General features: G+C 55.4%; 1 protein-coding gene across 4 annotated transcripts; it reads right to left on the bottom strand.

The window, feature by feature from the left end:
- Positions 1-3280: 3280 nt before the first annotated feature.
- FOXN1 (forkhead box N1) lies at positions 3281-21530 on the bottom strand (the record flags this gene model as incomplete). Of its 4 annotated transcripts, none has more annotated exons than XM_082860299.1 (9): positions 3281-3597; positions 5365-5856; positions 6050-6257; positions 9441-9537; positions 10884-11014; positions 12808-12921; positions 15266-15724; positions 16034-16165; positions 21483-21530. In XM_082860299.1, the coding sequence occupies 9 exons, from the start codon at positions 21528-21530 to the stop codon at positions 3281-3283; spliced, it is 1998 nt and encodes a 665-aa protein (XP_082716425.1). The 4 variants fall into 4 exon arrangements, with proteins under 4 accessions (XP_082716425.1, XP_082716426.1, XP_082716424.1 ...); XM_082860300.1 differs by having other exon boundaries at positions 12808-12918; XM_082860298.1 differs by lacking the exon at positions 21483-21530 and having other exon boundaries at positions 16034-16522.
- Positions 21531-24388: the final 2858 nt, after the last annotated feature.

Here is a 24388-nt window from a genome sequence, read left to right as displayed (position 1 = left end):
TGAAAAGCTATTGTGATTTATTGCTGACTTTTTTTTTTTTTGGCCCGCTGCGGTATCTTAGTTCCCCAACCAGGGATCAAACCCGTGCCCCCTGCAGTGGAAGCACAGAGTCTTAACCACTGGACTGCCAGGCAAGCCCCCCCCCCCCCCGTTGCTGACATTTTTGTTTTAAATAAATTTATTTTTGGCTGCGTTGGGTCTTCATTGCTGTGCGCAGGCTTTCTCTTGTTGTGGCGAGCGGGGGCTACTCTTCATTACGGAGCACAGTCTTCTCGTTGTGGTGGCTTCTCTTTACTGTGGAGCACAGGCTCTAGGCGCGCGGGCTTCAGTAGTTGTGGCTCATGGGATCTAGAGCACAGGTTCAGAAGTTGTGCACGGGCTTAGTTGCTTTGCGGCATGTAGGATCCTCCTGGACCAGGGCTCGAACTCGTGTCCCCTGCATTGGCAGACTGATTCTCAACCACTGCGCCACCAGGGTAGCCCATTGGTGACATTTTTTAATTGAGAGAAATGCTAAATTCGAGGTAGAGATGAGTGAAAATGAAGGTGTAATTCCTTTATTCAAATTCATGGACTCATGAATTCTAACCAGTTTTAGAACCCTCATGTTTAGAGCCCCTGAACAAAAGGGTTAATTCCCCACAAATAGAGGACTCGTGGATAGTGTTAGAGCATGCAGACCCTGCATCCGTTCAAACTGTTCCTCACTCTAAACGGTGGTTGAACACGTGGTGATAGGTGGCCAGCAGGGGGCAGCATATGAGCGGAAGTGTGGGGCTCAGTTCAGAGGGAAGCCGCCCACGCCACCCCACCCCCACACCCCCGGTTTTAAGTCCAAGGGCCAGTCTGGTTACAAACAAACAAACAAACATAAGACCCCCAAGTCTTATCTGCTTGCCACCTGTCTTACTTGCACAGGGGCAAGCTTACTCGTAGGTGTGTCGAATGGGCCCGGAAGACTGAGGTCGGACTGAGGGCTCCTGGAGATGTCCTTGCTTGCTGCCTAGGCTGGAGGTGTGGAGCAGGTTGTCTGAGTCTCCAGCGTCCGAGGGTCTGACGCAAGGAAGTGGGTTCTCCCACGAAACATTTGCCCAGCCCTTGGGGTCTTGGGTATCAAGACACAGGCCTGGGGTTGCTCAGAGCTGGGGTGCAACGTCAGCTGGGGGCTTGACAGAGAGCCTTCACCGCTTCCTATACTGCAGGGCTGGGCTGCGGCGCGCAGGGTGGGGGCGTCTTCCTCTTGGGTGCACTGGCTGTCCATGCCTTCCCCAACTCCCTGCCCCGCCCTCTCCCTCTAGCCCCAGCCCCAGACTTAGAGCCTCTGTGAGGGAGGGTGCTGATGTAGGGCGGGGTTCTATTATGGGATCCTTTGCAGAACAGTCCTCTGGGGAAGGCAGGTGGTGTTGGCTTGCCCCTAGGCCTAGCCCCTGGAGGAACTTTCTAAGCAAAAGACCCACCTGTGGCTGCTCTGAGACTCATGGTCTGAGGTCCATGTATGTGCTTTTGGCTCCCACACCTGCCCCAGCCCTGTTCAGGCAGAGTGTGGGGCTGCCTCTCGGGCTGCTGTTTGGTGACAGCAGCCTGCCTGGTGGTGGTACCCTAAGTGGGACTGAGTGGGCCCCTGACCCTCCAGAGACCACCCTCCAGGGCTATGGTCCATTCATGTCATCTGTGGAACCCAGAGCCGAGCCAGGGAAAGGTGGGGGCAGCAAGGCACAGCCAGGGTAGGGCAGTGACCCTTTCTTGTGTGAGGAGATGCAGGGTGAGAGGAGGGAGGGGTAGATCTCAGTACGAAGGGGTGTGGTGGAAGGGCACCCTCTCCCTTCCTCTGGGCAGGGCAGCTGCTGCTTCCAATCCTCTTGGAAGTTCTCCTGGAGGAAGTTGTCCCCGCCAGCCCCATCCTCCCCATGCTGGTTAGGAAGTACTCCGAGATACCTCACTCTTTGGATTGAAACTTCACAGTCCTAGGTGAGGGTCGGGGTAAGATCACAGGACCAGGGAATCTACAGTCCGTGTGTCCTAACATTTCTGCCCCAGGTGGGGTGGTCCGGAAAAGAAAGCTTGGTAGCCGAGACCACAGGGCACTTGCTTTATTGTTCCAGGACAGGGGACAATGGCAGGTCTTCAAGAGTTCTGCTTGTGTCTCATCTGAACCTGGGGCCAACCTCCGGGGGTTCTTGTCACCCTCAGACCCTGGATAGGCTGAGGCTCCCACTTGGTAGGGGTTGGGCTCTCAGGTAGGGCATGGAGGGCAACTGGGTCACAGCCCCTCATTCCAGGGGCATCCCGGGCCTGCCAAGCAGTCAAAGAAAGGGGGCATGGGTGCTGCCCCACCAGCCTCTACCAGACTTCCCTTCCCTGAATGCCCAGGCTGCCTGAGACAGCTGGAAGTAATTCACAAGCTGGGGCCTAAACTACATGAACTTCTCAGGAGTGAGACTGTAGTGACCTGGAGGGGCCCTTCCTGCACCCAGGGCTGGGAGAAAAGGACACTTTCAAGTTTCTGAGGGCAAGGGCTTTTCCAAACACTTTGTGTCAGAATTGGGCTCAGTTTGGTCCTGGGGTGGACACTGCCCCTCCTGTGTGTCATCCTGGGAAAGGCCAGAGAGAGCTTAAGTTGAGGACAGGTAGAGCCTGGCAGGGCAGGTGTTGATGAATAGCAGCCCCCGGGGGTGGGTCCATAGACAACCTGGGGAGAAACTCCATATCTCCTTCTTCTTGATGGGCCGCTGGGATGAAGATGGGAGAATAAATACAGGGGGCTTCTGGGAAAGATCATGCCTGGAGGGGAACGGGCCTGCAGACGTCAGAATAGGGTTCCATGGTGGTCTTGGACCTGGCATGGGGGCCCTGAGTTTTGGCAACCAAAGCCCTCAGCTGCCCCCAAAATGAAGTCAGGCTCTGATGTAGTTCTGATTCCTCTGGATATAAGGTATGTGTGTGTATGTGTGTGTGTCTGTGCATGTGCGCCCGTGCATACGTGCATGAGGGCTTAAGTGTGGATGAGTGTGAGCTAAGAATGTATTTTCTTCTTGCCCAGACACTTGCTCTTCAGGGGCGCTGAGCGAGGAGCTCGTGTACCAGGTGGCAGAAATGTGTGAGGGGCAGAATCCTGGGTGGTGACTTCTACACCCCCAGCCGCCAGCTAACAAACAAGTTGGCTTAGTGGCACAGGGGACAGGGAGTGTGTTCCTTCCTTGACCTTTAAGGTGAGCCCGACATGGGTGGCCAGCTGGGACTTCCAGGCCAGGCAAAGGCTGGAGCAGCTGCTGAGCATAGCTCATGCTAGGGCCATGGGCTTGGAGCTGGGGCTGAGGTACACAGAGGGGCCAGCAGGGGCCATGGGTTCCAGCTCCATGAAGGCTGAGTAGAGGGTGGTGAGATGCAGGTCCCCCACTGCCCCGGAGGCCCCATTGCCTGGTGGTGTCAAGTCGCCTGCCCCGCTGCCTGTCTCTGCCAGACAGGGCCCAGGGGGGAAGCAGTGGGATGGGGATGGGGGTTGGGGCGGCAGCATTGAAGATGATGTCAGGGGTGAGGTCACCAGTACCAAGGGGTCAAGGGCCAAGCTGTCATCCTTCAGCTGTTCCCACAGGTTTCCTATTTGGGGGAGAGAACAGGCGTCACTGGGAGGCACTAAGGAGCCCTGTCTGCCTCCCACCCCATGCTCTCACATGCTAAAGAGAGCAGGATTGGGGTAACACTGAATGGAGAACAGACCCTTGGCACTAGCTCTGTGACCCCAGGCAGTTGCAGAACCTCTCTGATTCCTCCTCCCATGTAGGACAGTTTGAAAGCCATAGCTCAGATGATCTGTGTGGCTCTTTTTCTTGTGGGTGGGGGAGATGATCAAGGATTTGAGAGCTGCCTATTGGAAGGGTTGATGCAGATGCTGTACATTCTGGGGTTACCCTGGGGAGGGAGCCCCAGGAACTCTTCACCCTGGCTCTTGCCCAGGCTCCCAAGGAAGGTGGATCTGCAGCCCAGACCAAGGATCTTCCGACAATGCACTGCTGCATCCAGCGAGCTGGTTGGGCTCAGCTCCCTGGGCATCCTCCACTGCAGGGCCCAAGGGACGGGAGCAAAGCCAGGAAGCACCGACTCTGGGAGCAAACAGTGCTGCCACCAGCTCCTCCTCTATGTGTTGTGTGACCTGCATCGTGGCAGGCCAGGGCCTGGAGCTCCTTCCCTGGGTATCAGGGCTGCAGGGTCTGGAGGAAGAGAGCTGAGCTAAACCCTCGACTGCACTTGGCTGCCTGGGTTCCAATCCTAACTCTCCTTCTTTCTCTCTCTCTTTTTTTTTTTTTTTGGCTGCCCTGCGTGTCTTGCGGGATCTTAGTTCCCCGACCAGGGATTGAATCTGTGCCCTCAGCAGTGAAACCGCGGAGTCCTAACCACTGGACCGCCACGGAATTCCCTTAACTCTCCTTCTTTCTAGCTAAGTGACCTTGAATAAGTTACTTAACCTTGGTATACATCTGTGAAATGGGTTGAATAATCCCTCCTATCCTATAGGCACACATGAGAGAGCACATGTAAAGCGCCTCACAAGATGCCTGACAGTTAGTGGGGCTCAGGTAAATGCTTATGGTAGCTCACATGTCTATAGCTTCTTCTGAGGCTGTTGAGCCCTGTTCCCTACCTCTGGAGGTAGGCTCTAGCTGCTCGTTTCTAACAATAGCTTCCCAAGACCTGGGCTCTCTCCCCATCAGCCTGGGAGATCTCTGGGGGTCAGCTGCCCCCACCTGCTTGTGGATGTCTCCTACCCCAGTGCACACAGAAGGTCTGAGGCCTGGGTCAGCACCCTCCTTCAAACCCCCTGTGGCCAGTACCAGGACCTGGGGGTGCACTGGAGATTAGATGGGAATGGGTGGGGCTGGCCACGTGCAGAGATGGAGCAGGCAAGATGGAACGGAAGAGATAGAACCTCTCCCCCCGGGACCTGCCTAGCTCTGAGGCCTTCCGTTCTTCGAGGGGGAAGATCTGTCTCCTTCCTCTGCATTAGAAGATGAACTCAGAAAATGCAATCGCTTCTGGGAATGTTCAGACCATCGGTCACTCACAACCAAATATGGAATGGAACATCGGGCCCTTTCCAGCCCACCCAGAGCTGAGAGCGGTTTGATGATAGGTCAGTTGGAACCTGTTCAAGGGCACCAGGAGGAGGGAGATGGGGGCAAGGACATTCCTCTTCGACCCTTAACCACCACTACCCCCTACCCAGCTTGGGCCTTCTCTGCTCCAGTTGACCTGAAACCCAGCAGTTAGTTAGCAGGCTGCAGCCTGGAGACTTAGATGGGACGGGCCACACTGCCAGATGTCCCTCTCCAGTACTGTCCCACTTCTCCCTTCCCATCCCCAGCTCACCCTGAAAGTCGAAGTCAGTGAGAGAGGGATTGATGGCATCCAGGTCAGTGCCAAGGTCTCCGTCTGGCAGCAGGGTTTCATGTATGGTCCTGGCTGGGGAAGGTTCAGCCAGCAGCTTGGCACTGTGGCTGGGTGGGGTGTGGGCAGGCAGAGGCGAGTCCTGGGGGGTGCCCGGCTGGGCCCGCAGCTCAAGGTGACCATCTGGCTGTGGGAACAACGGCTGCAGAGGTCCAGGAGGGGCCAGGCCCGGTGAGAGGTGAGAATATGTCTGCCCATAAAAGGAGGGTGCGTGCCCCCCAAGTAGGTCCTGCAGGGGATTCTTGCCACGAATGGGGCCCGGAGCTGGGTGGATTGACTGCAGCGGCTGGGAGAACCCGGCTGGAGGTGGCAGGGGCCGGATGGAGCCTGAGCCTGCCAGCCCAGGGGGTGGGCAGCCGAGCAGTGGGGAACCCAGCTTCTCCCTCTTGTCTCCAATGAGGCTGTCCAGCTCTTCTGAAAAGGCCCAAGAGAGAGAGAGACACCATGAGGCCTCCGTTTCCCCACGAACGCTCCCAGCCTTAGAACCGCACTCAGGCGCTTTCCTCACTTATCAGTTCTCCCTGCTCAGCTTTTCTTGCCTCCTCCACTCTTATTTTTTTTGCCTCATGGGCACCCTGGGCCCTCCCTGCATGGCCGTTAGCCTCACCTGGCTTGGCCATGCTTTTGCGCACGGCAATGGGGTCTTTCCTCTTCCACTTCTGCAGTTCCTCCTGCATCTTGTCGATCTTGGCTGGATTGAGGGCCCACAGGCAGCCCTTGCGAGAGGAACTGCCTGATTTGTTCTCTACCTTCTCGAAGCACTTGTTAAGAGACAGGTTGTGGCGGACAGAATTCTTCCAGCCATCAGGCGCCGTCTGCCGGAGCAGAGCAAGACAAGAATTCAGGCCGGGGTCACGATACCAGAAAACTCCTTTGCTATCTGGGCACAGAACTGCCACCCACCCTGGGGCTTGTCGTCCTCGTCAGCACCCAGCCCACGCTCGGTACCCTTCAGCAGTGGGGCAGGGGTGGGCAAGAACCTTACTCACAGTTATTAGCACCTAAAATCTGCCTTCGTCCTACACCATGCCCTTCAGAGAGGGCTGTAGGTGGTTCATAAAGGAAGGGCTGGTGGGCGCTACGGACGGCCCCGCCCCTCCCCAGCCTGCGGTTGGGCCACTCCCCACGGGGTCCTCAGGCCTGTGCTTGGACCCGTCTGTGGAGAGGGACTCGCTATGCTGAGCTCTCCCTGCTGTGAGTTTGTCTCTGGGGTGTAGGTCTGTGGAGTCCTCTGAGTGGGAGGGCATGTGTGTCCCTGAGAAATGAGTGTGTGTGAGAAAGTCTCTCTGGGTGTGTGTGTGGGTATCCATGGTTGTCTGTGTGTGTGGTTGTGAGTGTTCATATGTGTGTGCCTGGGGGGCGTGGCCTGATGAGGAGGCCAGCCCTCAGGTGGGCGGTGCTCATGCCAACAGAATAAACACCCATTAGGAGGCCTGGTCATGCCACCAGGGCAGTAATTGCGCCCAGGGAGGGTTGTAAAAACTATTAGGCTGACTCAGTTGGGTGAGAGGCAGTGGCGGGGGTGCCAGGGGGCACCCCCTTTGCCCCCACCTCCAGCTCTGTCCCAGGCTCTGTGACAGTCCTGGGCCCAGCAGGGGTGACTGTGGGCAGAGTGCCTGCTCTGGCTGGTGAGGTCCCTCTACCCTCGCCCCTCGGCCCCTCTCCCTTCCAGCTCACAGTTTCTGCTTAATGAGGGGCAGCCACTCCCTCCTCCCCAGCTCACTTGCCCCAGGGAGCAGTCAGGCTGAATCATGTCCAGCAGAACTGGGCCCTGATGCCAGCGTCACTGCAAGTTGCTCGCAGGAGTTGCTGGAGCCTTTCTCAGGGGCCGCTGGCCTGGGTCAGGGGCCTGGTTGAGGTGACCCTCAAGGCTCCCAGGGTCATGACAGAGAATTCTTGAGCCACCGGACCAGCCAGCTGGGGAATTCAGCTTCAACTCCCACGACAGTCCCTGCTAGGAGTCAAGGCTGTGGGCAGAGTTAATGGGGACTGGGCCCTTTTATGGCCCCATAAATCTGTGATTTGGGGGTGCCAGGGCAGCCCCCACCCCAGCCACTTCCTGTTTGGAAGAGGGGTGGTCAGCACTAGCAATTATGTCCAGTGGCTGGACCTTCCCCAATCCCACATCTCTGACTCACAGGGCTTCAGGACGCCCATCTCAGCTGCCTTGGGCGTGAGTGCTGCCCACCCTAGGGTCCACTCTGTCCTTGCCCAGAAAAATGACCTTCAACTGGGGAGTGAGTGATAGAGGGGGCAGAGGATCTTTGAACTAATTTCTTAGGTGGGTCAGAGGGGAACGGTGAGAGTTGAAAGTAACTTACGCGCCGACGGGTTCAACCTGACCATTTTACAGACTGGGAAACTGAGGTCCAGAGAAGAAAGGGTCTAGCCCTAGATCACACAAGGAGGTGGTGACAGAGCCCAGACTCCAATTCTGTTCCCTAACTAAGGGCCCTGCCCAGCTCACCCCATAGGACTGCTTTCACCATCTGGGGCCTGACCCATCCTCACAGATGCTTTCTCTCTGAAGTCAAATGTAAACTTGGGAATGAGGGAGTGATGCAACTGGCTAAGAACAACAACTGGAACCGAAAAAAAAAAAAGCAGTTAGACCTCTTCACTACTCAGCCCTACAAAACAGGGATTACACAGCTCCCAGGAAAAATAATTAAGCCAGGAAGATGAGACGTAGGGAAGGGCTGGGAGTTGGCAGGGAGGACAGGCTGAGAGGAATGGGGCAGGGCCCTCACTTCCCTCTCGCTGGCCTGGCTCCTTGAAGCCCTAGGGGACCCTCTAAAAACGTTATAGGCCAGGGAGGCTCTGGTCCCCTGACTTGCTGGGGTAGAGGGGCAGCTCTGGATACTGACTTTGATGCTTCTTGAATCCCAGTGACAACCCTCCTTCCTCCTCTCCCTTCCAGGACCTTTGATGGATGACAATACTTTTTCATTCTTGGCCAGAACTCTGACCATCTTGCCCACTCCTCATCTGATGGCAGCTCGGCAAGTACAAGCTTGTTTGAATATCAGCCTCGAATTACCCCCAGGCAGCACAGTTGGGAAGACGGTGGGGCCAGAAATCACTGGCAGGTGGAGCTGGGTTCTGGCTTACCTGGGCCGCAGCTCCCACCCTCTGCCTGGGTAGAAGGTGAGACTGTATCCACTAGGGTGCAGGCCTTGGAGAAGGCACCCCTCACACGCAAGCTCTGACCTCCCCTGAACCCACCCCAGAAGAAGGGGTTTTTGTTGGAGGGCCTGGGGAGCATCAGACAAGGGAAGTGGGTGGTGTGGGAAGCCAGAGAGCTTGAGCCGGCAAGTGATCCCACTTGATGTTTGGCCTTGAGTGAATGGAGAGAAGGGCATCTGTCCTGCCTCTAGGGAGGGAGTTGGCTAGAGCCCCAGAAGCCCCTTCTGTGGATGATAGAAATTATTGATAGATCCCGTCCATGGGAAGGTCGGGTGAACCAGCCAGTTCCCTAGGACACTCTAAGACCATGAAGCCCACACTCTGCTTTCTGGCAGAACAGCAGCTGAGACTGCCGCCCACAGAGGCAGATCCTAATCTCTCCCGGGAAGGTAATGAGTTCTGCAGTCCCAGCATCCTGTGTCACCTTGGCTGGCCAGCTCCTACCCCAATTCCTCCAGTCCTACAGCATCCTGGGGGCAGCGGTGGGAACAGCCTCGCATTTCTTCCCAAGCTCTCTCTCCCCATTTGGGGTAAGTGGACGCTCCTTGAAGCCTATCAGAATTGCCATGTCCACCTTCCACCAGCATGAGGTCTGACTCCAGCCGGCTGTGTGACCTTTGGTGAATGGCTTGAGCTCTCTCTTCCTCACACAGAACTGTCCTTCTGAAGTGGAGACAAGGGGGAGCATGTGGGGGACACACCCTCTCCTGGCTTTCACTCAAACTCATCTCCCACCTCCCAACGGAATCCTCTGGTTCCAGAGAGGCCTGGCTTGCCTGGGGCTGGTGGGGTGCGGTGGATTTGGGGCTCACCTTGAAGTAAGGAAAGTGCTCCGTCATAAAATTGTAGATCTCGCTGACGGGAAGGCTCCCAGTTTTACTGTTCTTCAGGGCCATGAAGATGAGGATGCTGAAGGCAGAGAAAGTTCTGAGAGTTTGAACCTCTGACCTGGCCTGGAGTCTCCCCACCCCCACCCCCGGCCTGGCTGGAATAGTCAGGGAAGAATAGTCTGCTGTAGAATTCACGCGTGAGAGGCCCTATGAGGTCCAGAGAAGAAGGAATGAGAAAGTGTCCACTGAAGTCAGGAATTACTGATATACAAGGGTCTCGTGGCATCTGAGAGAGCTGGGTTACAATCCTGGCTTTGGCCACTCACTAGCTGTGTGACCTTGGGTGAGTGCCTTAACCTCTCTGAGCCTCAGTTTCCTCAGCTTTGAAGTGAAGAGAGTAATAGCTGTCTCAGAGTCGTGAGGATTAAGCATGCTGCCTAGCACATAGAAGGCACTCATTAAATGGAAGCTGTCATTACCAGTCAGCCTTCAGCCGATTGCATGAATGTTGGATAGTAAGGGAGGGGATTAAGGTTTTTTGAGTCCCTAAAAAGTGCCAAGCACATTCTCTCACTTAATCCATCCAAAGGCCTGAACATTGCAGTTCTCTCTCTCTCTTTTTTTTTTTTTAACAGATGAATAAACAGAGGCTCAGAAAGATTAAGTAACTTGCCTGAGGTTTCACAGCTAATAAATTCAGAGCCTGGAGTAGAGCCCAGTTCTACTGGACTCCAAAGATTGCATGTGCTCCTTTCTGCCCATCATCCGGCCTTCCACAAACCCCTTCTCTGTGCTCCTGGATAATGTTTAAGTTCCTTTTCCTTCTCCTGAGCTCATACTGGCTGATGACCTGACCCCATGAGGGGCCTGGCACACAGGAGGTCGAGTATCGATGCTGGTTAGATGAATGAAAGTTCAGATGGAAGGTCTCCCAGATGGGCTGGGTGCTGCTGGCCTGGTACTTATAACCCCAGCGCCAGAGCAGTTGCACCAGATCTGGCAGGTGCTGGATAACTGAGCCGCATCTGCAGACCTCATCCCTCACTTACTTCCAGCAGAGCTTTGGGGTGAAGCTTCTCTCTATATCTGGGGAGGGAGGGAGAAGGGGGGAATCATCCTCCTAAATTCTCGCTTTCAGGCCCTGGGCCCCAGGAAGCTAGAACTTAGCGGGCTTATCCAGGGCACCAGCACCTGCTGAGTTGAGCCACAGACATGGCTCCCCAGGATGAGATGAGAGGTCAGAGGTGAACTAGTCAATCCCCCTGCCCCATGCTGGAATCTTCTCTATAGCATCCTTTGGAAGTCCACTAGCTATGACTTCCACTCCCTGCCATTACCCTTATACCTCAAGGGATTCCATGTCTCAGTTTCCCCAGGGTCCTCTCAGCCCTCTTCCTTCTACCTCAGGAGTGCTGAGAAACGTACCTGTAGGAGTAAATGGGTTTTGGGAAGAGAGGCTGGTGCCCATCGGTGCTGGCCTGGGGTGCAATCCGCTGGTATGGATAGTGTGAGGAGCCCAGGTAAGGTACAGGGTAGCTGCTGCCACCTGGTGAGTACTGTAGAGGTCAAAGGGGCAGAGTGGTTGCCATGGTAACCAGTCTTCCCAAGGAAGGGGGCTCCCTGCCCCCATTCATATACATCCAGAGAAGGAACTGAGGCTAGATTCTTCTCTCATGTGCTCCACCACAATGGTCATGGCCCCAAAGAGCTATCTGAGGATGCTGGCCAAGGATGCGGCTATCCGGGGGCCTGTGAGGAGACCCACATTCCAGAATTCAGGATCTCAGAGGCCTCAGAGCTCCCTTCCTCCAGCATCTTTCTCTCAGGTCTCTAGGTACTCTGGTTGCCATGGTGATAGGACAGGAGTTGAGCTAGAGAGTGTGAGGGGTAGCCCAGGCCCTTGTACCCTTCTGGGCAGGCGCTCCAGACCTCTCTGGTATCTCCTGGAGTGGTTGGGCTGGAAGTGGGGTGTCCAGCCTGGGCATTTGCTGGGCACTGCCACCTTTTATGAGTTTCAGTGGCTCCTTGAAAGGGCTGGTCATGATGGTGGGCAGGTGAGGGTAGGAGGTGGTTTTTATGGCAAAGGGAGTGGCTGCGGTGCCAGGGATGGTGTTTTATGGGGGTGAGGGTGGGTAGGAAACTCTGACTCCCCCATCTGCTCCAGGTCACCCGAGAGACACTTAGTGACTGAGTCACCTCTCTGCAGGTTCCATAAAGCCCTGGGTGTGGCTATCTTGTTCGAGGAGGGGGTGCAGAAAATAGAGGGCATCGAGACAGGGCTGGGCATGACGAGGCCGTCTAGGGCCTGGTAGTCCCTTCGCCCTGCTGTGGCTCAGTCCCTGTTGGGCCAGGCTGCCTCAGGGACATTCCTACCCTGGGTCAGACCGTGAGCCTCAGGAGGGCTCGGCTATTCCAGCCAGGCTCGTCATGGAGTGAGGATGATTGATCCCTCTTGCGTTTCCTCTGCTTCCCTCCTTCTCTTTCTTTCTCCACACTAAGCAGGCAGTCTGACCAACACACCCCCATCCCCCGCCCACCTGCCTGCCTCCCTGGCTTGACCAAGATCAAGGCCGATGCCAAAGAGCTGGGAGCAGAACCTGCTCCACAGGCAGGGCCTGTCTCAGTGCCAGGCTGCAGGTGGATGAAGCGGGGTGCTGGGCAGCCACTTGCTCTGTCTTGCCCGGCGACTCCTGGGAGCTGCTTGGCTATTCTAGGACTCTTTTCTTTCTCTTTTTAAAAACCTCCATCCCATGCCAGTATGGGTCAATTACTTGGCTTTCTGTACGTCTGGGAGGAGCTGAGGCTGGGCAGTGGGGTGGGAAGGGAGATAGGGCCAGAGATGATGGGGACCTGTAACCTCCAACTGGGAAGGCCCCCTAACTTCACTCCTGGTTCCACCCTGTCTAGGCTAAAGGGAAGTTTGAGGCCAAGGCCACATAAGATGGTGGCTGACCCAGACGAAAGCCCACTGTTCCCTGGTCTGCTCAGCCTTGTGTGTCACCCCATTTGCTCCTTTTCTCTTTGCTCAGTCCTTTTCTAGCTCTCCTCTTCTCTCCCTTTTTGGTTCCCATCCGGCCCTGCCCCAGTCTCAGTCCCACTCTCTTTCCTGAGACCTCTCAGGCACTGCCAGGGTCTCAGACAAGCCCCACCCCAAGAGAAGGGCAATTGCTTCCCTCCCCGTGAACCCCTGTTCCCCACCCCAGGTGGCCCAGCCTGAGATTCAGGGCCCGGCTCTCCCTACCTGCCCATCCAGGTGTGCACACACACACTCACACACACACCCACACACCACACACACATGTAATATCCTGAGACCCTGGGGAAAATTGCCCACCTGCCCCAGACCTACCTGGTGGAAGGGGGGCTGGGAAGGACAGTACATATGCTGCAAGGGGGGCTGGTAACAGTACATGCCTGGACCGCTCTCCAGAGGTGGGGGCTTGACCTCAACTTCTGACTCCTGCTGGAAGGAAAAAATAACAGATGACCGAGCTGGACCATATTTTTCTTCCTTTTTCTCTTCTGTGTCTCGAAACTTACACAAAAGCAACCCCTACTTTGCCTCCCCCAGAGCTTATTCCTGGAGAACAAATAGAGAACAGAGAAGGGCAGGGATTTTCCTGAGGGAACTCAGCAAGTTAGTGGTGGAGCTGAGGCTGGAACTGACAGGGCTCCCCAGCCCCCCACCTCCCTGCAGGTGAGAGACTGAGGCTGGGCTGTCTGGGGACATGGGGGAGACTTGTCACTGGTCACACTGAAGCTGGGGTAGGACCAGAGGTCTCCCTGGAATGGCACAAGGGTGCACTGCCTGACCCCACTCACCAAGCCCGGCTCAGGACTTGCTTGTTGGTTCAGAGCCACCAGCCCCTCAGAGCAGGTCTGCAAAGGACCACTGCTCTAGAATTCCCATTGCAGAGCCGTGGTGAGGGGAGCACAGGAAGTGGCCAGAGAGGTTGGTCCAGCTGGGGCCCCCAAGGTCCTGACCCTTCCTCTTCTGCAAAGCCCAAGGGAACTCTGGCAGGCTCTCTGGAGGGGGCTAGCGAGTCCCCTCTGCTCTGGCCATCCCCAACTCAGAGCCTCTGCTCTCTGCTCTGGGGAGTGTACACAGTTTCTGGTCTGCTGGAGCCCCGTGGCCTTTCTCACTCTGGCGGAGGGAGCCTGCAGCTGCTGCTGGCGGTGGTGGCCAGATCCTGGCCTCCCAAGGGTTGTGAGCCCCACATGGAGCCCCCAGGGGCCAGCATAGAGTTCCACCCAGAGTAGGGCCAGACAGAGTGTGCAGCTAGGTACAGGAAGGTCAACAAGGCCAAGAGCAGGTGGACCATTCTTCCTGGGATTACCAGGGGCCTTGGGAACCAGCATCTGGGCCCAGAGGGTCAAATTAGCTGTGAGCTCTTTCTGGGTGTGCCTGGGATTGCTGATGCAGAGATAACCCTAATCATAGAATCTCAGGTCTAGAAGGGCCACAAACACTATGTCCAGCCCTATCATTTGGCAGATGGTGGGGCTGAGCCCATAGAAGGGAAGTGATGTGCCCAAGATCACTCAGAGTCAGCCAGCCTGCTGTGGGTCTCTGGGCCCAAACTCTTCTCTCCATTGTGTGTGTGTGTGTGTGTGTGTGTGTGTGTGTGTGTGTGTAAGAAAGTGGGCTCAAACCTCAGCCTCACTTCTTATAGGCTGAGAGGCACTTTGGGCAAGTCACTTGGCATCTATGGAGCCTCAGTCTCCTCATCTGCAAAATGGGGTTAGTGGGAACTCTTTAGAGGGTTGTCATGAGGATTGAACAGGGCACTTAAAAGAAAGCATCTGGCACAGTGACCACGGGCTGGCACTGAGTGGACATTTAGGGGGAAGTAACTGGTATGATGGTCCCTTTCCTGGGGGCTGCTGCCACGTTCAATGGGCCTGAGGAAGACGCCGTCAAAGGGCCCCAGAACCAGAAGCAGACTCCGTCTTGGCCACAATTGGTAGGGGCCCAGCGCCTTCTCTATCTTCCACTCCTGGGAAACAGGCTTTTGTTGGGGGTGGCTTGTGGATTGAATGGGAGCCTGTTTGAAAGCAAGAGGTTAGGAGAGCTGGTGGGCATCTGGAGTAGGCACAGCCCAGGCTGGGGAGTGGGGAGCAAAGCTCCCTTTAGCCTTCCTCTTCCCAAGGCAACAAGCCTATGAGGTACTATTAATGATACTTTTCTGATGAGGCTCAGAGAGCTTAAGTGACTTGCCCAAGGTCACACAGCTTGTGGGTACGGCTATGAAAGGAAATGAGCTTTCAAGGTGCTTTCAAGGTATTTCTATGAATATACCCAGGCCTCACTCCGGGTAAAGAATGGGACCAGAGTGTCCTTTGAGAAGACTTAAGTCCTCTCTCAACTCTGTAGGCTGATGCTGGAGAGAACATTGTGCCCTGTGGCTCCTCCCTAAACCCTTTCTCTTGGCCTCTGGAATGCGTTTTTCTTCTCACATTTGCATATGAGCCTGTAGGTCTGGCTGGAGATTCTTGACACTTAAACAGAGAGAAGCTGCACACTGGAATCCTGACTCAGGAGCCTCTGGGAAGCTTCCAGCTTCCTCGGTCTGACCGGCCTCCCCAGCCTCGTCCACTCCACACCAGGCCAGGGCAGCGACACTTGCCCAGCTGACCTGGAGGCCCAGAATGAAGCCTAGGGTCCCCAGCTCTCTGAGCTCGCTGCTTTCCTGGTGCACACTGACCCTGAGTGGAAAGGTCTGGAAAGGGATGGCGGGGGGTTTGTTCTGGGCTGCCAGGAATTGGGATGGGGGTAGGTGGGATGGCTGCCGGCCACTGGTACTCACCAGGACTTGGGGGCTGTGCTCCCGGCTGGGGTAGGGGAGCCCGTTGCACCAGGCCTCTGCTGGGAAGCCGGGCAGGAAGGCCTCACGCTCCCCCACATCTGTGGGGATCTCCTCAAAGGCCTCCAGCGCCCCTGGGGTCTTAAAGGAGTGTCCAGCGAGGGCCAAGGCGGTCTGGGCCTCAGGGAAGACGTCGTCATGGAAATGCCGCTTGTATGGATGGAAGGGCACGTGGCTGCCCTTGAGGAAGCGCCCGGGGCTGCTTGCCGGGCCCTCCTCAACGCCGAAGCCGGGGTACTTGTCTGAGGGTGAGAGCCGGAAGGGGCCCAGGCCAGGGCCAGCTGGGCAGTGGACCTGCTCGGGACCCGGTGACGCGGCGCAGGGGCTGTGTGGAGGCAGTGAGGGTGCCCTCTCTGGAGGGCCATCGGGCACAAATGATGAGCAGCTGAAGCCGGCATGCTTCTGGGGTGGACAGAGGGTAGAGAGCCTGTGAGCGGAGGCTGCACCGGGACCCGACTCTGTGCGAAGGTAAAGGGCCTGTGGCTGAGCTCTGGCGAGATATAGCCTGCCCTGGGAAAGCCAGACCGAAGGGACAAGCAGGGGCCCAGGTCTGACACTTCTGGATCTGGGAGTCACTGGGTACTTATCTGCTGGTGGAAGGGACAAGACAGATGCAGGCAGGTCCCTGGGGGGTGGGGGTGATGGTCCACCTGCGGCTCGTGCACCTCTCAGGTCTTGGCCTCAGCCTGGACCTAAGGGCCTGGTACTTACGTTCTGTGGCGCAGGGGAGCCTGGGAGGCCCAGCGCCTGCATGTGGTCCCCTTGGGGCTCGCCCTCCAGTCTGGTGGGGCCCGGCAGCGTGACGTCAGACTGCTGCAGGAGTAGCGACACCATCACCCAGTCCTGGCCTCGAAGAAAGCCAGCTGTGAGGAGTGTGAGGACCACCGTCCAGGGCTGACCAAGCCCAAGTCCACCACCTCCATTCCCACCCCATCCCCGGGCTGGGACCCTGAGTCCAGCCAGATGTCTGATGAGAGGGGGAAACAGACAGACAGGGACAGATAAACAGACAAACTGAGAGGAACATCGGAAACAGAAGGAAGCAGATAAACAATGGGAGAGACAGAGTATGAAGGACACAGAGGGAGAGAGGCAGGTGGACTCGAGGGGACTTGGATGCCTCGTGGCCCCGTGAGCCTGGCCGGCATCCCCCACGGCACTGGGGATGCCACCACCGGCCCACTGTGGAACGTGTGGCATGTTTGGTTTTCTCCTATGTCCTCCACACTCCAAAGTACCTGGGACTTTGCGCAGGCCAGTGCCCTTTCTGAGCTTTGCACTCACCTTTCGAAAAACTCAGGGCCTATACTAGGTGACATGGAGGGCTCTTGCTGTTCAGACCTTCTAGAATTATAGGAGAACTCTGTACCCAGCACAGTTGAGTGGTTAAGAGGACTCAGCTCAAAGCCAGCCTTTGTCTTTCCTTGCTAGCTGTGTTAGCGAAGCTTTCTGAGCTTCCGCATCAATCATCTGCAAAAACAGGGAGAGAGAGAGGGCCGCCCTCGTGGGGATGCCGGATTAAATGAAATCATGCACATGAAGAATTTAGCACAGTGCCTAGCATGTAGTAAGTGCTCAGTAAATGTCAGCCCTCGTTATTCACATCATTATTAGTATGGTTCTTTTTTTTTTTTTTAACATCTTTATTGGAGTACAATTGCTTTACAATGGTGTGTTAGTCTCTGCTTTATAACATTAGTATGGTTCTTACTACTACTACCCTCACTTCTCTGCCTTCCTTCTCCACCATCTGCAAAGGGCAGTTTCTCCTGAATTTATTCCTCTTTGCCCAAGTGGTTTCTGAGAAAGACCACCCTTTGCCGAGAGCCTGCTCTGGGCTGGCCACTGTGTAAATGATTAGGAGAATTTTCTCATTGGTTTGTCAGAATAATCCTGTGAGTGAGGGACATTATTAACCTCACTTTCCAGATGAAGAGACTGAGGCTCAGAGGGGTTAAGTGACTTGCCCAAGTCGCATAGCTAATCCTTGATAGAATCAAGTTTTGAACCCAGATCTGTCTGACTCTGAAGGCTACACTCCTCTCAGCCTCTTCATTTGTTGGGGGTCAGAGTGGGGGGTGCATGGGCTAGGCGCCAAACAACAAGAAAAGCACGAGGTTTACACACACACAAGACCCCCTCCGGCAGAGCAGGAGAACTGCATTTCCCCAGCCCTGCTCTCCCAGGAGCTCTGGCGGGGAGGGATGGCCGTGGTGACCCCATGTGCCCAGCCTGGGGTTGGTACATCTTTGTTAAATAAGCTCTCTCCTTCATTTGACAAGGGGGTAGTGGGGACAAAGAAGGGAGGGCAATTGCCCAAAGTCCCTCAGAGGATCAGTGGCAGAGGGGGCTAGGAGCTGGGGTCCAGGTGGGGGCCTGGTGGAGGCTCTCCCGCCCCTTCAAGAGTCTCCACCGCCCCTTCTCCATGTCCCGGTGCCGCTCACTCGGCAATGCTAAATGTGGCGTGACCAGGGAAGCGCCGAGCTGGCCGTAACTGGACACCACGGTGGAGCAGGCCTGGGGCCCGAGGTGCAGGGCAGCCCATCTCTGGCTCCGCATGATTGCGCGGCCCGGCCCCTGCTCCCTGGACAGCCCCTGGACAGCTCGGGCCCGCCTGCCACTCCTGGCCCTGGTCCAGAGGTGCTTTCCCAAGGCCTTCTCCAGGCCTACCAGAGGCAAGCCTGGGCCCCTTCCTCCCCCAGGTCTTGGGCTTTGTAACACGTGGGGCGGTGGTCACTCTCCTCTCCAGAGGCAGAAGAACATATGGTTAAGAGCAAAGGTTTGGGATTTGGGCCGACCCAAGTTTGAGTCCCAGCTGTGTCACTTCCTGGCTGTGTGACTTTGAAAAAACGGTGCAGTTCTCTGTATCTCCTTTTGCTCCTCTGATAACAGGGCTTGTGGACCCACCTCCCCCCTTGTGGAGAGAGGGATGAGGCTGCCTTAGTCCCTGACCCCTTTCTCGAGTAGCTGGTGGAGCTCTTAAAGTTGCATTATCTAGTTCAGAAGCTCTAGAGTCAGGACGGGGTTTGAATTCCATTTAAACCCAGTGGGACTTTGGTTGGGCAACTCGCTCAGCGTCCTTCCTCGGACCTCAGTTTCCTCATCTATAAAATAGGGCTAATAGTACGTACCTCTCTGGAGGGTTAAGTGATATATTGCTTGCAAATAACTTAATGCATAGGATGTGCTCAGTAAATGATAGCTATTATTAATAATTAGCAGTGGGACAGAGTTATTCTAAATGATGAGCTCTGGGGGTGAGGACCAGGAGAGCGGAGGGAACTCCTCTTTCCTGCCTCCCACCTCCGTCTCCCTGACATCATCCTCCCCCATTGGCAGAGGCTACACTTCTCTCCTCTTGACCCTCTGGCCTCAGAGATCATTTTAGCCTTTCCCCTGAGGGAGAATGGCTGCAGAAACTCCCAGGGATTCGAGTAGGAAGGAAGGGGAGGCGACTCTTGCTTTGGATCCCTCAAGAGGCCTCTCTGACGGTTGCAGTGTCCGGGCTCTGGCATCTGCATTCACGAGGAATCTTTCATTGATGACTAATCTTTACGCTACCTGCTGCAGTTCCAGGGGGCACGATAGGATGTGTGTCTGCAAATCTCGTCAGCAAACCAGTGCAGGAGGTCCAGTCAGCTCTCCTCCTTCCTTGGATCCCAGGAGCTACCCGGATGGCACTCATGACCCTGCCACTCAGGGTGGGCTTCCACAACCCACAACCTGCTCTCTTTTTGGGCTAGAGCTAGGCCAGGGCTCTCAATGGTGGACAGTGCCCTGGGGTCCCTTGGACTGTAAGGACTTTCTTAATCACAACTCCACATCTATAAAGCACTCTGCAGTTGACAAAGCACCTTCGTATCTATCATCTCATTTCATCCTCCCTTTGCCCCAGAGAGTAGCAGGCAGTGGTGTGCTGGAGCCAGCTGCTATGGACTTGTGAGGGCCAACTGTACCCATCTCTTTCAAAATCCATTTTTGGTGAAATTGGCCCAAATTGGCCTTGGTGGGAATATTTACCCAAGGAAATTTGCAAATGCTACAAATTAGTCCTTTTTTTTGGAGAGCTGGTGGGTGAGCATTTATCATACATCACTGGTAGGGGAGAAATGTCATTAATCCCATTTTTCAGGGGAGAAGATTAAGGTCCAGAGAGAAATGACATGCCCAGGGCCACATAGTTAAAACTGAAAACCACATCTCCTGCGTCTCAGGCCTCAGAGCCCCAGTTACGCCCCCAAACCACTCCAGGGGTGCAACGCTGGCAAAACTTTAGCAGAAGACCACTTTAGTATCCAGGTATTCTGTCTACCCCCTACTCTCAGAACTTTTCCTTCTTCCATGATCCTTGAGGAGTGGGAGGGCAGGGGTAGGGATAGAAGAAGTAGACTTGATCTTTCCTGGAGTCGGAGGGAAGAAAGAAATGCTAACCTGAGTAGGAAGCATGACAAGGAAGAAATTCCTCAGAAAGAATGAACACAGGATCAACAACAAGTGTTATCAAATCTTTGCTCTGTCCTTCTCACAAACAGCCAGGTCTTTTGTCCCTTCCACCCAGCATATCTCCCCACCCCTCAGAGACTCTTTTCCCAGTACCCCAGGATTAAGGCAGAGGGGACATTTGTGGGGTAGGAGCGGGGGGCCACCCTGTTGGCTGGTTGTGTGACCTTCGACAAGTCACTTCCCCTTTTCTGTACTCAGTTTCGTTATAAGTAAAATGATGCGCTGGGACCATTTGCATCTAAAGATGTTGAAGCTGGTCCTGTGGATGTGTATATGGTCCACAGAGCTGTCAGTTAGGCCCTCATCTCTGCTTTTTCTTCAGGAGGGACCTCTCTGAGGAAATCCTCAAGGGGACTAGGAACAACTGGGTGAGTTATTATACCCCAGAAAGGAGGTGCTGTATTATCACCCCCATTTTATAGACGAGGAAACTGAGGCTCAGAGAGGTTAACCTGACTTGCCTAAGTTCACTCAGCTAGTGAATGGTGCTCCCCAGGATTCAGACACAGGCTTCAAAGAGAGAGTGCCTAACCACTATGCTACACGGCCCCACCTCGGGAACACCTCAACTTCCTTGCTCACACCTGGAAGCCAGATTGGCAGGTGAGGGGCAAGGTTGGAGGTTTCCTTGGGACGGTCTGTCCCTGTACCCTACGTGGGCGGCTGAGTCACAGAGGACACTAAGGGCCCTCACTGGGCTCTACACACTCCCTCCCATGCAGGCTGCTCCTACCTGCCCTTTACAGAGGTGGAGATGGTAGAGTTCCACCTTAATGGTTTCTGTTACTGGCTGTGGCAGCATGTTTTACAAGGGGTGGGGACCGTGCCCAGTGCCGCCTGTGGCCCCACCCAGGCTCCACCCTCCCGGCTGCTGGGAGGGGTCCCCTGGAGCAGTTTGGTAGGGGCCACTCCTGAGGCTGGACACCCTGGATACTGGGAGTCTGGGGTTTCTAGCTCCTCTGCTCCCATCAAGGTTGGGGGTTCTGAGGCCAAAATCCTGTCCCCTCTGGCTCTTGACCCTGACTCGGTATCAGGAAGTGGGTCAGCTGCCCCTGCCTTGAGATCTGATTAAAGCGCTCTGAGAAGCAACTACAGATGAAAAGGGCAGGGGGTGGAGTGGGGAATAAGAACAAAGGATGAAGAGTGATCATGTCCCCCATGTGATGCTTTCCTCAAATCTGAGCCACGGACACCTGCAGCTGAGTCGTTCCCATTCCCCAAACCAGGGCTCTCCCGAAGCCACTTCAGTCATCCCTCTGCCTCTGGAAGTAGGCTTGTCTTAGAGCAGAACTCGGTATGCCCGTCCCGAAAAAGCACTCGAACCACCTCGCATGCCTGGGGCCGACCTTGAAGTTCTTCCCGACGTCTAACCCATTACAGGTAATCTCTCTTGTAATGTTAGTCTTCTTGCCGTATCCTTCCTGCCGTTCACCAAGGGCTAGTAAATGGCAATGGATTCATCCCTCCTGCAGGGTGGGTCCCAGCCTGGCTGTAGATGTCGAACTCCAACAGCTTCCGGTTCCCCCATTCTCCTTTGCCCAGAACCCCTTCCTTTCTACCATCCCTGACCATCGTGGGCAGCTTCCCATCTCTCCAGCCCGTTCCCAGCCCCTGCCACCCAGCCTTGGCCCCAAAGGAGCTGAATCCAAGCACTCACAGTAGGCTCTGGGCCATGGCCACCATCACGGCTTCTTCGGGGAGTCATTCAGCCCAGGAACTCCCCAGGAGCTTCCACTGAGGTATAAATACTCCCACATGCCTGGACCAGCCCCCTGCCTGAGGGCCGGGGCGGGGCTGCCTCCGCAGGCCAGGCAGGCAGGTCACATGCCCCATAAATGCCACTGGACCACAGGCCCTTCCCAGCAGCCCTGGGGAGATCGAGTGGGGCCTGACCTCCTTGGATGGATGGATGATGGGTGGATGGAGGGAGGGATAGGTGGATGAATGGAAGGATAGGTGGGTGGGTGAAATGGACAGATTGATGGGTGGACAAACGACTGGATGGAAAGCTGGACAGACGGACAGACAGATGAATGAATGGACAGTGGGACAGATTAATGGGTGTCCTTGAACTGCCTATAGATGCTCATTTGGTAGATGGGGAGAAAGAGGTGCTGGTTTCAAGGAAATAAGAAATGCTATCCTTCAAAGCTCCCATCCATCTCTTTCTGAGACACACCTACCAGGCCCCCTTTTCTCCTCTGCTATGGACACCTGGTCTGAGAGATTGGCTCTGCTGGGTTCTCCCTACTCCTTAGGTGACTCTTTCCAAGACAGTTCCCACCTAAACACCCCCAACCCCCAAGGAATCTTTTGGTCTTTGGTGTCATTCATGGTCTGTCTTTTCCTCCCTCCTGCCTCCTCTGGAGTTCAGGCTCTGAGGCTGTGAGCCCATCTCCAGATCTTGTGCCCAGAAGCAAGGTCATCTTGGCCTCCAAGTTTAGCAGGGGGAGGGGGAGGCAAAATTCTCTCTTCCAAGATCATGAGACCCTTACATGTGAGATTTAGGGAGAAGGTGACTTCCACCCCGCACCTGCCCCCGGAATTTTTAAAGGCATGACTGGGTCTGATGGTGAGAATAGGTCTGGCAAGGGACTCGTATGTGAGCCAGGTGACCTGGAGCCCCTGGGGCCCGACTTGAGAGCTGAGCTCCTGAAGGGTGGGGATTCCTTGCTTGTTTAGTCCTCCCAGGGGGCAGTGTTCAGAAAGCAGTGGTCTGATTTCCAAAGAAAGTTCCTTCTAGTCCTCAGTCTGCCTAGCTGTGAAAGGGATCCAAGAGTGGATGGTGAGGTGGGCAGTGACTGAAGGAACAGGAGGATTTTTCATAGATGTAACACATGGCCTTCCTCCTTCCTTACAACACGCCTCTTCCAGCCACTCTGGCTAAAGAGGGTAGGGGAATGGGCGGGGGGGGTGGGATGAAGTTGGTCTCCTCTGAGCACCCATTATCTCTGATCCAGTGTCTCAGAAGTCCTTCCCCCATAACAAAGTCGCTCAGGGCTGAGCCTGGTGTCCCCCCTCCGGCCTCCTGTGGGCTGCTCTGATAACTGGCTGTGGAGTTAACTGGCTGTGCTGGTGATTGGTGGCTGAGGATATGAGAGGTGAGACCCACAGCGATGACTGATTATTATCTCAGAAACCCCCAGCTGCCTTACAAAGCCCGCCTCTTCCCGCACAGGGAGTCCTTCTGACCAAGGACCCTAGAATCTCCTCTCCCAGCTCTGCCATCAGCGTGGGCTAGTCACAGAAATTAACCTCATTGCCTCCTTTATAAAATGGGATCCTCTTCTTTGCCTTATATAGCTCACCTGGCTGTCCTGGGGGCTGAGTGAGAAGCAGGGTGTCAAAATCCTCTGAGGAAGGTAAACTGACACCGTCTTGCCTGGCGCCCCTGCCTCCTCCCCTGGGGTCCCAGGCCCATTGGATTTCAGGAGAGGGATGCTGAGATCTTTGCCCCTTCAACCATTTGCCCCTCCCTGGGTGCTCTACACAGGACGGGCCCAGACCCCTTTCTGCCTGCTCACCTTACTGTGGGCTTGAGTTGGCTCAGGGACCTACCATCCCTTGAGCCAGGGGCCTCTCACGCTCTCTACATATTATTATCATAAGGACTCTCATTATTACCAATCTACTATTAGGGATATTAATCTCACCACCACTACTAATGATGCACATCGAGTACCAGACAAATACCTACTGGTGCACCTCTCCTCCAAAGCCACCCAGAGCACACGTACACACACACACACACACACAGATCCTCCTGGGCTTGGCATTGTCATCCCAAAGAACTTTCTCTCCAAAACCTTTCCCACCTTGGGCAGATTGGACATGATCACGAGAAGGCCCCAGAGGCTGAGCCTCTTCTCCAAAGCCACATGCTCCGTGGGGCCCAATGTGGGCTCCAGGAACTCCTCTCAGAGGGAGCAGGGGACACCTCTGATGGTGAATACGGCTGCAGTCACTCTGCCTCTGCTAAGTGGACAGTCTGAAAATTGGGTTTTCTGATCACAGCGATGTGTGTGTATGTGTGTGTGTGTGTCCTCATGCACATCCTATGCCTTCCAAGAATGATGGGCTGGTGTAGTCTGGGACATGGCTGTGGAATTACAAGTGTATGTAAGATCTCCAACTGTCTCCGGGTGATCCGGTTCCAGGGACATGCCCTATTCTGTGTGTGTGTGTGTGTGTGTGTGTGTGTGTGTGTGTTGATGCCTGCCCAGGTTGTCTGTAGTTTATCAGAAGCAGTAGTTTCAGGCTGGGGGAGCAGGGCTTGAAGTAGACCGATCATGTGTCCTCCCATGAGCACGGGGTGGAGGGTTAGGGTCAGACTTCTGGGAAACTCTCTGTTGCATCCTGGGGGGTCTTGAGTGGTACCTACCCTCTGCACCTTCCAGAGTAGCCATGAGAGCATGGGTTTCCTTTTCTCTGTGACTCACAGCTGGCTCTTGAGTCAAGTTCCCTGAGAGATCACGATTCAGCTAATTCTCTCCCCGGCTCCATTAATCTGAGCTGACTAAGCAAGAGCCGCAGGTGGGGTAGAGACTGGGGATGCCCAAGACT

Source organism: Leucopleurus acutus (genome assembly GCF_964270905.1).
Source record: "Leucopleurus acutus genome assembly, chromosome: 19".
Lineage (NCBI taxonomy): Eukaryota > Metazoa > Chordata > Mammalia > Artiodactyla > Delphinidae > Leucopleurus > Leucopleurus acutus.
The sequence above is the reverse complement of the archived record's forward strand: the minus strand, read 5'-3'. Positions and strand labels throughout refer to the sequence as shown.